Genomic DNA, 14,528 nt, shown 5'->3' with positions numbered 1-14,528 from the left:
GAGCAGTGATGGCTGCATTAGCAACATGTCGTTTCACTTCTAGTCTAAACGAGGTCATGTGCGTTTTAAAGGGAACTCACAGAGACTATCCTTCACAGTGCTGCAGCCCACTTGTTATTTTCTGACCTGGTTTTTGTTAATGCAACTCTTACCAGACTCAAACTCAGCAGTAAATAATTTATCAGTGACATCACATCTCTTAATTGCAAATGGCATTAAGTCTCTCACTGCAAAGCTGACAGGAGAGGAAAGGATGTCATAATAATAGTGACATCTCCATTGTGCGTCATACAAAAATCACATCCAGACCTCTCTGTAATTGCCTGCACAATACAAATATATGAATAGGCACATAATATCACAGTATAATCTTTGGGTAAAGTATATATCACCAGTGTAATTTTACAAAATGTACCTTTTTCTTTTCTTTTTTTTTTCCTTTTAATTTGATTTCCTACACTAATGAATTATGGTTTTGATCTCAGTATTTATCTATCTACAGTGGTGGCAGAGGAACCCAGTGTAAAAATACTCCATTACAAGTAAAAGTGCTGCATTCAAACTGCTACTTAAGTAAAAGTTAATACTGTAAGTTATCTGCAAAATATATGCAAAGTATTGCACAGTATTAAAAGAATATAAAAGTAGTCTTGATGCAGAGTGAGTGTCATTTTATATATTTTTTTTGTGTTATTGGAATATTACTACTTGGGCAGTTTAATACAAATGCACAATATTGTATTTATATATGATCCTACATATATATAATAGATGTATCTTTCTATTTTTCAAACACTAGACGGCGCCCTACGGACACTAGCTCGCCACTTTTCTGTTTTCTGAACTCTGACCTCTGTGCTTGAGTCTGTGGTCGGATCTCACTCGGTGGGGAGGATTTTGCGGGTTAGAAAATGAAAGTATTCCTTGAGATAAATTGATAATTAAAGCTGTTTCAGTAGCTTTGTAGTAGCCACACTCACTCTCTGATATTATTAGTTGACACAGAGGGTTACCCGGCTGCTGTCACATACACTGAGCTAGCATACATGTGTTGCTCGGTGTCGGGATTTGTTTTGCTAGGTAGCTAGTTAGCTCTCGGCTAGTCGGCTAGCTAGCAGGCGCTGTCACAGCTAGCGGTGCTAACGTAAAGAAAGCATCGCTGCCAGCTCGGAAGAACATCCTGCTTCAGAAATCAGTCTAAATCAGATGACTGGCAGCTGCTTCTTCCCCCGGGACTCATGACCGTCCCTCTGTCACAATGTATCCGAGGTCGGTCGTGCCAAGTGACGGAACAAGCCTCCGTGAAGTAGTTAATGACGGTGAGCTAGCCCACCTGAGTTAGTTATAGCTCACCGTTAACAGCACAGGCAGCTGAAGACAGCGGCTTGGACGAGCTAACCGGGCAACCGTCGGCTAACAGGGCTAGCTAGGATAACGTTATCTAGCATCAACGGTTAGCGACGGGGTAACGTCTCCATCGACAATGGCTAACGTTACAGACCTCCAAACAAAATACAGCAAGCTGGCACAGGAGTACTCAAAGGTAAAACATTCAGTCAAGTCTGCTAATTTTATGTCTGTAGATGAAAGCTATGCCAGCCTATGGCAGCTTCGCCACACTTTTCTCTCTTGGATGTTGGTGACGAGGAGTAAGAAAAAGACAGATAGAAGCATCAACTGTGTTGTTAGCGTTAGCCACCTTTTAATGATTCATGCATCTAAAGTCAGCGACAGATATTTTTCAGAAATATCAGAGCGAACAGATACACTCAGTCGTTGGGGTATACATAGCCATAAGTAATTAGTAAAGCCTTCTTTTGTTAAGGGTACAATGCCTACTTTTTTGTTTAAATAGAGTAAAGGTAAGTGTGACAAAACTTCTGGTTATTGGTGACATGAAGGCTGTAACCCAGTTAGTAATGTTGTTGAAGTGTGTTGCCTTATACTGAGAGGCGTTAATAATATATTACTTACTCCATTTATGTCAACTTAAGTAGATACAAAACATGACAATGTAATAACATAAGAAATAGTGCAGTACAACTCAACATCACCACAAACTGCAGTAACTGTAAAGTTAAATACAAAATAGTGTGAACAAAAACAACATTTTTACCTTCATGAAGGTTTGATTTTTAAAAATTTCTTATAATATATTCATATGATAATGATAATGCAATACAAGACTTGATATTTCATGGGATTGTGGTCATCATGCTGCAATTTAAATACTTTTGATGCGTAAGATTTATATTTAAAAGGTGTACGATCATTTTAATATCACTCACTCATATTCTTAACATTGTTTTGATTTTGTAACTATCAGTCAGGTCTACCCCTGGTGATAGATGACTGTGGCCACATTTCAAGTTGCCAATGAACACCCTATGTTCAAGTGCTGTAATGGTAGTATATCTATGAGAAAACAGTAAAGTGACAGTAAAGCCTGAGTTTTCTCTTGTGAGCTGCATGTGCCCTTTGTTTCTGTGTCAGCTGACAGCACGGGGAAAGTGTGCTGTTTCCTGCTCAACTCTGATCTCGCTGTTAGCCAAGAACCATATCCTGCTCAGAAAGTGCTGACAGTGTAACTGTCACACATACTGCCATTGTAGTTAATATACTATTTGTTTAAAGGTTGTTAACCACAGAGTAAAAAGCCTTGAGTTTGGTGCAGAATAGGATGAAAAAATAGTAACCATACCCAAGCATATGACACCAGATACCAGATTTTCCGTAGGAAAATTAAAATTTGGCTTGAGGTGCAGCATACATTCTGCAAATTGCCTTTGCATCACAATCCTGACCACTGATAATGTTTTATGTTGTATTTATGTGTTATGTCTCAACATTTCTCTGTGTTTTTTCACAGCTCCGTGCCCAGAACCAGGTGTTAAAGAAGGCAGTTGTGGATGAACAGGCCAACTCTGCCTCGCTAAAGGTAAAGTAATATGTTAAAACAAAAACAGTGGAAATCACTTATAGTGATCACGTCTGTCCAGGGTCAGATTGATCGCTATAAGTGGATGATTATCATTACCTTCTTTCTTCTTTTTCTTTATTTATCATGCATATTTGCATCTAATTGACATATATTTATTATATGAATATAAAGTAATGACACGGAAAACTTCGCCATTTACTGATTTAAAGATAGAAAAATATAAATTACACTGTGTCCCTCTTCTGCTCCAAGCCTCGTCTGGATGGTCATGGTGAAAGCATTACACTCCAGTCATGTAACATATCTGCTGCTGTCAGAGAGTGGGCACGATAATTACACACTTTAAAAATCCAAAAATGGGAGCAGAGCTGAAATGGGAGGGCAAGGCAAATTTATTTGTAAAGCACATTATCATACATAGAGGTCATTCACTATCCTTAACAGCAAATAAAAGAAGCTTAAAATAGAAGTAAAAAGCATAATAAAAAACAGTATTAAAACACAGATTATAAAATAGATAATATTCAATCAAGTGCAAGATTAAAACATAACTTTTGTACACACACACACACACACACACACACACACACACCCATACATACACAAACTTTTTGATTTATATAAGCAGGTTCCACTTTCATTATGATAATGGAAGTAATGTTGTGGTTAAACAGTGACAACTCTGCCATCTTTGCCAGAGCCCTCTTTTTCAAAGCAAGTACTTCAGTTTCTGCAACAGTGCACAAAACCATGTCATTCAGATCTAGTGTTTTACTGAATGTGTTGGTTTGTAAGAAGACTTGTACGGCAATGTAATGCTCAACATGTGTTGGTCACCATACTGATTTTCCTCCCTCATCAGGAGCAGCTGAAGCAGAGGGACCAGAGCCTGAGGAAGCAGGAGCAGGAGATGGACAGTCTCAGCTTCAGGAACCAACAGCTGGCCAAGAGGGTGGAGCTGCTTCAGGAGGAGCTAGCTGTTAGTGAAGCCAAGGGCAAAAAGGGGAAGGTGATCATGAGGGGGAAATACAAGGGAGTGGCTACTTAGTTCTGTAGACAGGATGTGTACAGGATGAATTATGTATTTTTTTGGCATGGACATAGAATTAATCTGATAGAAAAAACATTATTTTTAAGAGTGATTATGGAATTTTTAAACTCATTAATGATTATAATTAAACACTAATATTTGCCAAAAGATCATGATTAACAGTCCCTATTTTATCCCCAATTCCTCCAGACTAAAGGGGACTCTCCCTCACAACATGGCCTGCAGACCCAGAGTGTTTTTGATGAGGACCTGCAGAAAAAGATAGAAGAGAATGAGCGACTTCATATCCAAGTAAGCAGCCATGTCACGTTTATATTGCTCTGTCATTGTTCTGCATAAACTGTATTTAAAGTTAACACACTGGATGACGACTCTGTCTTCTGCTGCGTACTCACTAGTTCTACGAAGCGGATGAGCAGCACAGGAGGCAGGAGGCTGAGCTGAGGGCAAGACTAGCGGAACTGGAGAAAGACTCCGAGCAGCACCAGGGTGTTGTGGACGGACTGACCACTAAGTACATGGAAACGATTGAGCGGCTGCAGAGCGACAAGGCACGCTTAGAGGTGAGGATTACCAGGAGGAGGATGAAGAACATTATGTGATTGTCAGTTTTAATAAAGCTGATTAAAATGTGTATTTTCCTTTGCATCTGACAGGTGAAAGCACAGACTCTGGAGAGGGAAGCAAAGGAGTGCAGGATGCGAACAGAGGAGTGGTAAATCTACTTTTTATTCACAGTTTGGGAATAATTTCATCAACCAGTGTGGTAGAGGAATCCAAAAGGGTGATTAAGCAACTACTTAAGCAGAATGTGCATATAAATATAGGGTTACAGTATAGTTTATATACATGCTACTAGTGGAAACTAGACACAAACATGCATCTCAATATCAGTGTCCACATCTTTATATCTGGAGAACTGGATTATGATTTACTTTCATACACATTAACTAAACAGAAATGTGTAACTGACATATTTTTTGACGTAAACCTTGGCTACACATTTTTGCAAAATGTAATTTTGAATCTCAGACTGAATTACAACTTACTATTACTATTAATCATTGAAAAGCATATTTTAATCTATTCATCTGGTGTTTGGTGTGTCTCTGCAGTCAGCAGCAGCTGAGGCGGTGTCAATCAGAGTTGAACAGACAGGTGAAACAAAGCAGCAGTGTAATCCAGGAAAAAGTGCCCTTCAATGACACCAGTGAGTATCACTTGGACCAAAACAATCTGCTACGCAGCAGACATCTATTTGGGAACACCGATGTCTGTGTCATTGATAGCAACATTCTGCCCAGGAGTAAATAGAGTAATGCTACACCGCACTATAATATTGGACACAAGGAGGCAGAAGGCTAAACTATTTAAGGCGGTGTTTGTCAAGTCAATATAGTTCACTGCAGGGATTGAGGTTCTGCTCTGGTTTAACTGCTCTTATCTCTGATCCTGCAGAATTTAGTGACTACAACAGCCTGAATGTACCAACACACAATCGAAGGCACCAGGTGAGCAAGAAAACAAACCTGTGTGTTACTGGGTGTATTGTTAATATAGAGTTCGATGAGTTCTAGGTCTCTCCTGTTTCTCCAGTAGTTATAACATTTAATCATTTTATTTGGTTTCAAAACTTGACTTTTCAGGGCATACCCAGCTTTGAAAAAAAAAGGCATTATTTTAATTTAACTTAATTTAATTAATGAATATCTAAGGAGACTTGGGTGTACTTGAGTATTCACAAATGCAGTGATAATGTCTTAGACACATGCCATATGTCACAGATGAATTCATACATTGCTCTGTGGATTGTCTGTTCTCTCTGTGGATTCAGCTCAAGGCCCGGGACGTGGCAGGTCAGGCTCTGAGCTTTATTCAGGATTTGGTTGCTGCTTTGTTGAACTTCCACTCCTACACAGAGCAGAGAGTACACATCTATCCCCGGGACTCCTCCATTGAGCCCATCTCCCCTCTTAACCAGAAGGTGAGGCAACCACACCACACAAGAAAGACAGATAGTCTGTGAAATACAATGTAATGACTTTCTACAAATGGAGTGGTATTTATTGTAAAAACTCAGAAGCTTAATTCTTCTCTTAACCCAGTTTTCTCAGTACCTGCATGAGAATGCAGCTTATGTGCGCCCCCTGGAGGACAGCTTTCTGCAGTTACACCAAAGCATCACGGAGGACACTGTCACAGTGCTGGTGAGTGGGTTATAGACAGGGATATGTTAGGTTATGGGTTTATAATGAACCGCTAACTGTGTTTTCCTTCTGTTGTTGAATTGAAGGAGACTGTAGTCAAGCTGAAGAGCTTTGCTGATAACTTCTCCTCATACACTCACTTTCTGCAAAAGATTCTTCCCTACCAGCTGAAAAGGTCAGCACAGCACAGCACAGCACTGTGTGTGTGTGTGTGTGTGTGTGTGTGTGTGTGTGTGTGTGTGTGTGTGTGTGTGCGTGTGTGCGTGCGTGTGTGCGTGTGCGTGTGCGTGTGCGTGCGTGCGTGCGTGCGTGCGTGCGTGCGTGCGTGCGTGCGTTTGAGATAGAGAAATGGAGTGGAGGAGGCTGTACTGATGGCTATCTCCTCTTTTCCTTTCAGCCTGGATGAAGAGTGTGAGGCGAGTCTTTGTACTGCTGCCCTTACTGTGAAAAACCAGGAGCTGCAGAGTGACATGAAGAGAGTAACTTCTGTGTTTGAGAAACTGCAGAACTACATTAACCTTTTGGCCTTACCCAGTATGTTAACATTTGAGCTCTTTTTGCCTGAAAGCACTGTCACCTATCCCAGTTACTGCAAGACTGGAATGATTATTTTACAAACGCATGTAAATAATTATATTTTTTCCTCTAAAAACTAAAGGATTTGCTCATTTTTAAAGATTGAAAGGCTCATGAAGTGATGACAAGGTTTTTTGTTTTTTTTTTTAAATTGGTGCAATGTTTTCTCAGGTGTTCGGCAGGATGCCATGCCACAGAGCAGCACCTCAGCTGTCTTCACCCAGCTGGCTGCCTGCCTACACAGTCTTCACGATGCCATTAAAGGTGAGCAGCACTGTGAGCCCCTTTTGACCCACAGCCAACCACCAGCAAGAGTAGCCCCTCATGTAACCACCTATCCACTGCTTCCATTCACAAAAGTCACTCTCATTTAATGTTTTCACAACAAAACACCAGCCCAGTCTTTGTGACCTAAACATCCAGAGGGTTCAGCGTAGCTTCTGTCACACTGTGATGCCAAATGAAAAATAATTTTGTGCTCTCTGGAAAGGAAGAGTCACATTTGTACACATTTGGTGAGAGGAAATGTGTCTATTTAATGAGCACCTTTGTACAGAAAACCTGCTTTTTTACAATATAAAAATATTGTGAAAGATATCATAAAAATATCAAGCTCAAAAAAGGGCCAGATGTTTTAAATGCCTCTCCTGCTGTGTTGTTTCCTCATGTGTGTCCAGAGATGTCAAAGCACTACAACCAGAAGGCCAGCTTAGAGCAGGAGCTCCCCACCATCACCCAGAAGCTCTGTACCACCACAGAGTGCCTGTTGGGATCTCTGGGCTCGCTGAACAGCAGCACTGGCAAGGTACAACCAACAGAGGGCAGGCAGCAGCCAGGTTTAAACAGTATATTGTGTTCTCAAGCAGTTTGTGTTGTTTGTTAGCTGTAATGCATAAAGGCTTAATTGTTAGTAGCAGTGAAGTTTCACTGCAACTGGATCATGTTGGTAATTTGCCACTAATGTGATAACACTGAACGGCAGGACTCAGGTGGGCAGTGGTTAAATGTTCAAAGATGATGTCCAAATCACAGTTTGTACAGCTGCTCCCCAGTCGGAGTAAAGGGATAAATGATTTTCTCTTTGTGAATCAAGTGAACCGTTGGCTGAGATGTGTGCACTGATGGGAGGCACAGTCCGCTGGGTTGCAGCGTCGAATAACACGCTGGCACTCAAAGCGTGGAATGAGCTGCATTGTGAGAGTGATCATCTCTAGGCAAAAGCTTAATTGCTCAGACATTTATTACTGTGGACACTTTGTGGTGGAATCATCTCTCCGCTGTAAACACTGATTAATTTTAGGCGAAACAGAATGCTGAGAATCTGCGTTGAGAAATGTAAGCATTAATTAGTGTTTTGTTCTCTGTCCTCTGAACGATATGAGATGATGATATCACTGTTTTGTTGCAGATTGCCACTTTCTTCAGCAACAACTTGGACTTCTTCACATCCTCAGGCTACAGTCCAAGAGGCGGTGCAGTCTCCCTTAACCCTCTGCAAGCAGAGAGTATGCTGGCCAACAAGAAGAAAGCAGCCGCCTATATCCATGCTATCAAAAAGGTGAGTATCTGCTGAAATCTGCCGGCTTTACCCAGGTCTCAGCTGGATGACAAAAGGTGACTGTGCTTCTGCTGTTAAAGCCCCCAGAGTTCGGATCACTCTGCCCACAAAGAAAACATCAGTAATTTCTTTAAGACCACTTCTTAAAATATTCTTTTATGAGGAAGTCTTTGTGAATATTTCATATGTTCCGTCTGGTTTTATCTCGCTGCTATTTTACGTTCATGAATAATTGATAAATGTTAATGAATGACTGTTCTTCCACTTTTCTGCTTGTTTTGTTTTTGATTCAGCCCAGGCCACAGTCTGTTCCATATAGAGAAGCCCTGTCAAACCGTCGTATACTTACCAGTTCCACTGAGAGCAGAGAGGGACTCACTCAACAGGTACGACACTCCACTGAGACACTCTTGAACTGGTTAATTCACAGATTTTGCTCTTCAGTTTTAAAGAGCTAACATCATTCCAACAACCAGGCTGTTCTGTGGACAATGTAACAATGAATGAGTCACTGTGCCAGCCCTAAACTCAGTGGTGTAATAAGAGAGATAAAGTCAAAAATGGTTCTGCATGCAATTATGTTTATTGTAGCTTTGTGTTTTTTGGGGCACATTACAATTAAAAACCAAACTGGAAATGCAGGAAAACTGAAAACAGCAGTTTCAGCAGTTGCTGAGATAATACACTGGTATGGAAAAGTTGGTCATATAAGTACAGAACTGTTAAGAAGTGCAGAAATCTGTGTCTTAAAATGATACAACACAATCTTGTGATGTTTCGTGTGAGGTGCAAGCAGTTGCTCTTTAGAGACAAGGTGTGACGACTTTAGAAGCTTGGCCCTCGAGACTGTGCTTATTCTGCCCTGAACACGTTTGAAATGTCTTTTTTTTTTTTTTTTTTTTAATTGTGTCCTTTGGTCCATATTAACCTTCTTAAGACTGGCACTTCAGCACCAAGTTTACTATTACAAGTACAAAGTCATAAAATCAATCTATAAAGTCCAAGCTTATTGGGCTTTTATCATTTCAGCCTCCAGCTATTGGAAAAAATATAACAGAATCAGTCCCCTCTTTTATATTGGCCGATAAAATATTTATTTTATATGTATATATTAGTTTCTGCTATTTTAAGTCCTTCAATCAGATTAAATGTGTAAAATATTTTTGTTCTGTGTTATATAGTCTCCCCATTTCTTCCTAAACACTGTTGCCCTTTCACGTCTCCCAACCTCTGCTCAGCCCTCCTCCCATAAGCTCACTGTCCACTCCTCTCCTCTCCCCACTGGCCTCCTGCAGGTGCAGCAGAGCCAGGAGAAGATCGCTCGGCTGGAGCAGGAGAAGGAGCACTGGCTCCTGGAGGCGCAGCTGGGGAAGGTGCGGTTGGAAAAGGAGAACCAGCGCATTGCGGACCTGGAAGCACAGCTCGCGGCAGCTCTAGGGGGAAGTCCAAACTCGCAGACAGCTGCAGCCAGCACGCTAGCACAGAGCCACGAGGAAGCAGAGGCAGAGCAGAAAGCTGCAGGGAAAGAGACTACACTGTGCACCAGCCTGGTACAGTCACTCTACTGGCTGCTGTTTGTTTTTCGCTTGCAGAGGAAAATTTCAGCCCATGGCTCTAGTGTCTGATTTGCTTCAACAAAGGGAGTATTATCATTCTTTTCTTGTAGCTCCCCCACTTAATAAGTTTTTGCTTGATAAAACTCAGACTTCCAATGTGCTGATGTGGCAGAATACAAGAATACTGTTGTTTATGCATGTCGGGACAGAGTCCACAACACAGTCACAACCAAGAGCTGTTTGTCTCACTCCTCTCTGTACTACTTGCGTATTAGGTTTTAGTGTTATCTTTTGTATGGCTAATTTGTCCTAGCAGTGTTAGAGGCCTGTCTGTGCTTGAAGTGGATTTTATAACAGCTGATCTATGATTCTATCTCTGACATGTTTCTCTGATCGGTCTTGTTGTTTCCAGGTTGGCATGCTGTGCACTACACCTACAGTCGAACATGTGAGTTGTCATACACTTAACCAATTAACATATTAAAGGAAGACTTCCTAATTAAAAAAGAGTATTTGAAATTATAATGCCTCCCAGAAGTAAAAGAAAATCTTATCTAGCTGGATGTTGTGTCTGTGTCTGCAGGTGGGAGACGAGGAGTCTAGGGAGCAGTTGATAAAGACTCACTACATGACCAGAGTAGGAGAACTCACCACCCAGCTCCAGATTTCAGACAGCAAAGCTGTGCACTTTCACTCTGAGGTGAAGCCCTTACTACAATGTTTCTCTCACTAACTGCGTCTTAAAGCAAAGACCTTTTCAGGAGAGTTAGATAGTTAGAGAACACACAGCCTCTCTAACATGTCAACTGCAAACATATGGAAACTCTTATGACCTCCACTAAACAGCCAAATACATTTAGTACAGAACAGTCACTTACATAGCTCCCTTCCATGTTCCTTCCTCAAATCATTCCACAACTATTTTTGTCTGTTTCTTTAATTTTCTCGAACTGAGCCAGAAGTTAACCTTGTTTTTCTCTTCCTTGATCTTTGGCCTTTGTTCTTGGAAATGATTCCTTAGTCCCATTCTTACCAAGTGTTGCCTTTTTTATTTTTACTGACAAACTGACGCCTAATATTTTTAGTATTACAGCGAGGCTTGATCTGATGTTAGAAACTTGTCAAAGTGACATCCTGTCTCATTGTGACTAACTGGCATGTCAGTCATCCTCATTTTGTATCATAGCAACAGGATTACACCTGATCTCGAGTCAGTATCTCAGATGTCCTAAAATTACTCGAATAATTTCTCCCTTTATTGCAGTTTTTGAAACAGATCTCTAAAATGTGTTAGACAAACATTAAACCTATCAGGGGGAAAGCAGTTGTTTACTTTCCTTTTTCCTGTCCTAGTGTCGCGCTTTGGCCAAGAGATTAGCCATTGCAGAAAAATCACGGGAGACTCTGAGTGAGGAGGTTAAACTGGCTAATCAGAACATCACCCGCTTGCAGGTAAAATGCCGGCCCTTTTACCAAAGAGCTTCCAGTCTAAGTAAAGACATCAGCCTCCTCCCAACACATATTGTAACTGTGGTTTTCGTTGTACAGGATGAGCTGGCTACGACTAAGAGGAGCTACGAAGACCAGCTCAGCATGATGAGCGACCACCTGTGTAGCATGAATGAGACTTTGAGCAAGCAGAGAGAGGAAATTGACACGCTTAAACTTGGCAGCAAGGTACAACACTTGAGACAGATTTCCATTGTGTTTCCTTTTTTTCCCCTTTTTAATTCAAGCTCTTGCTCTCAGGTTTGTTTTCAGCTGTCACATACTGTCAGTCTCCATGTAAATAAATCTAAAAGCTCCGTCACTAAAGAGGAGTGATAAAAATCCACTGGCTTCAGAGAGTGTGAAGGATCAATTCAAGCCTGGCAGTGAAATGTGACATTGTAAAGTTTCTGTCAGTTATGAGGTGAACCGAGAGGTCATCTGTGGTGTTGTGGTTGCTGCCGGGCCTGATGGGAAAAGCACCTGCTGAAACCATCTGAGAAAGTCGTTAAGTTGAAGCCACAGAAGTGCAGAGGCCTGTTTTAAGTGCACATGTTCCTGCATGTATGCGCAGACTTAGCTGCATGTTGGGAAGTTGCAGGACAAAACACGTTTGGAGATCCAAAGGTGATGTTTTTCTCTTGAAGGCCAGAAACCAGCCTCAGCACGTTTGTAGATTTTGAAAAAGAATGCAAATCAAATCTGAGCTGTCCCAGCTTACTGCTCTTAAACGCAACATGGTTCTTTTAATTTTGTACTAATCCTGGACATTGATTTTGATTTATGTAGAACTGAGCCATATGTTTTTTGTTTACTTTAGGGAAATGCCAAAAAGAACAAAGGTCGCTAGAGCTGCCCTCAAAACACAGGCTCCATTGGCATCACTAAGGGCACCTTGAGTGATGAGCTGGACCGTGGAGCCTCCGAGCAGCATCCTGGTACCAACACTACCACTGTCACCAAACCACAGAACGGCTACATGAGCCTCAGATTCCTCCGCTGACAGACAGTGGCAGCACAAATGAACTGCATGGAGGCTGTAACGTGTTTGTGTGAAGAAGCTTCTTTTTTCCCCTTTTCCTTATCACAGCACCAGTTAATGCATAACATGATTTGCTCAAAATGCTTTCTGAAACTGTAGCGGAAGCTGCTGCTTGACCTTTTGGTCAAAGCAGGGTGGGAGAGAAACAGCTTTTCCCCAAAAGGGACAGAGGAAGATAAACAGCTGACGACTGTTGAGGTTGGTATTACTCACTGAAGTCAAGACTTGAAGACCAAACCCTGTTGATCAGTGTGTGTACTTTTTCCTGCTTAGTGTACATGAGAGAAAATGAAGCTGCATTCTTACTGCTTATCTGTGGGAGCAGGCGAACAGAGCAAATGTTTGTGTGGCTGTATGTGTACAGAGTGTTGTGTCATTGTGTGACTGTGGCGCTAGGCTTTACAAAATGTGAGAATTATTTTATGCTTCAACTTTTTTTTTTCTTTTTTTTTTTTTTTTTTTAGATCAAGTATGAGATTATTTGTGCAAGTTGTTCCAAGGGTCTGTATGTATACATACATACAGCATAATACCCCTTCTAACACATGCATATATCACAAGATTCTGTAATGAAGGGCTTTAAAATCTGAATGAACAACTAACAAAGACACACTTGAATTCATTCCTCATTTTGGAAAATTTTCAATCCTCTTTGGGTGGAGAAAAGAAAGGAAAAGAAATCTGCCTTGAAGCACTGATTAACTGTGTTTACCTAGACAAAAAGGGTAGGATGAACAAGTCGGAGCTCGTGAAATGGTGTCAGTCTGTCTCTGTGAAGTCCTTTTTATCACCAAAGTAAGTGTGGATGTGCACTGGTGTGGCACAAGTCACTAAATTCATGTTGTAATATGTATGGATAAAAAGGGTTAATATGAATATACTCTCATTTCAAATCATGATGTAATTGTACTGTATAATTTCTAAAAATATATATATACAAAAAGTCATTTATTTAGAGGTTACAATTCTTTATTTTCCACAAAATTTGGAAAACTTAATATGCAGTTAGGTTTTTTTGTGTCTCCGACAAGACCTGTTTCCTAAGGAGGTGTCGTAGATGGGTTGGCACATACTGTAACTTGTGCTTAGACAACCTGATTCATGAGTCATGGCAGAGTGCAGTTAAAGTTTACAGAAAAATAGAACCTCTCCAGCTAGTAGTGACACGAGACAACTGAAAGAAAAGCCCAGCAGAGATTGTTAGTGTTCAGACGTCCTGTTTTCCAGTCTACACCTGCCAGCAAACCTTTGATCACAAAGATTTGCCAACGCCCCTTCAACTGATTTTAAAAAAAGTACTTGTATTCTCACAGTGTAACCTGTTCAAAAGCACATATGAATATGTGAAACAAAATAAAGAGCTTGCTCAACACTTTAATCTGGTTGGTAATCATCCTTAAACCTTTCGTGCCGCATTTCTGGGAGTTGGAGGAGACTGGGACTTTAAATTGCCTGTGATTTTTAAAGAACAGCCAGTAACACACCCTAACCACTGGGAATGAGGCAGCACCATTAAACTGGACATATGAGAACTGGAAGATTACTGTTTGATGCCGTCACCTTATTTTGGAAGGAAAAACATGTTGTGTCATTTTAGTTGAATTTGTGATGCTTTCATGTACTCTTGGTACTCCAGAGGTCAAAGTAGTAAACGTATAATAATAACAACCACCACTTGTTTGTTTATTCAAGAGATTTGGGCCAGGAATACAATGCAAGAAGCAGAGGAACAGTGGTTTCAGAATTAATATATGTACATGTGCATGACATACAGGGTGGTGGAATAGTGGCCTATCAAAATTAATGGTATATTGTTATACACTTCTCAAGTTAATGACAAAGTTTGAAATAGTTTCGTACAAATAGCTAAAGTCAACACAATGAAGGGACAAACTATTGGTTCCTGTACAACTCCTTTTATTCTTCATGAGTTTGTGTTGTATGTAATGTTTATAGTTTTTTGATAAATGGCTTACAAAACCTTAACTCTGAAATTGAATAAATTAAACACAATAGCATTCAATTTTGAAAACACGGGCTTATTAAGTCAAAGCGTGTGTGCTTTGTTTATTTCCAACCATGGGGATGTAAAAAAAACAGGCCTATTAT

At 40.6% G+C, this 14,528-nt stretch overlaps 1 protein-coding gene across 2 annotated transcripts; it reads left to right on the top strand.

Annotated features, from left to right (window-relative positions):
• The first annotated feature begins 852 nt into the window (after nt 1-852).
• Nucleotides 853-13,797, top strand: ppp1r21 (protein phosphatase 1, regulatory subunit 21). Of its 2 annotated transcripts, none has more exons than XM_071480948.1 (22): nt 853-1,543; nt 2,870-2,938; nt 3,804-3,920; nt 4,182-4,283; nt 4,391-4,555; nt 4,649-4,707; nt 5,108-5,202; nt 5,451-5,503; nt 5,827-5,976; nt 6,098-6,199; nt 6,286-6,374; nt 6,597-6,733; nt 6,947-7,039; nt 7,453-7,580; nt 8,184-8,333; nt 8,627-8,719; nt 9,629-9,883; nt 10,302-10,337; nt 10,473-10,589; nt 11,243-11,341; nt 11,438-11,566; nt 12,198-13,797. In XM_071480948.1, exons 1-22 carry the CDS (start codon nt 1,484-1,486, stop codon nt 12,225-12,227), a joined length of 2,328 nt encoding a protein of 775 aa, XP_071337049.1. In that variant the 5' UTR covers nt 853-1,483; the 3' UTR covers nt 12,228-13,797. The 2 variants fall into 2 exon arrangements, with proteins under 2 accessions (XP_071337049.1, XP_071337048.1); XM_071480947.1 differs by having other exon boundaries at nt 3,804-3,950.
• Nucleotides 13,798-14,528: the final 731 nt, after the last annotated feature.

This window comes from Trachinotus anak, unplaced genomic scaffold (assembly GCF_046630095.1).
Source record: "Trachinotus anak isolate AG129_WGS33_773 ecotype Australia unplaced genomic scaffold, CSIRO_AGI_Tana_v1 ptg000007l, whole genome shotgun sequence".
NCBI lineage: Eukaryota > Metazoa > Chordata > Actinopteri > Carangiformes > Carangidae > Trachinotus > Trachinotus anak.
This window is presented reverse-complemented; position numbering and strand designations above follow the sequence as displayed.

Excerpts from the sequence above, each read along its gene's own strand:
- ppp1r21 (XM_071480947.1), top strand. The coding sequence starts at position 1,484 with ATGGCTAACGTTACAGACCTCCAAACAAAATACAGCAAGCTGGCACAG. Across the intron at positions 4,556-4,648 it reads GCGACAAGGCACGCTTAGAG|GTGAAAGCACAGACTCTGGA; the intron begins GTGAGGATTACC and ends TGCATCTGACAG. Across the intron at positions 10,590-11,242 it reads CTGTGCACTTTCACTCTGAG|TGTCGCGCTTTGGCCAAGAG; the intron begins GTGAAGCCCTTA and ends TTCCTGTCCTAG.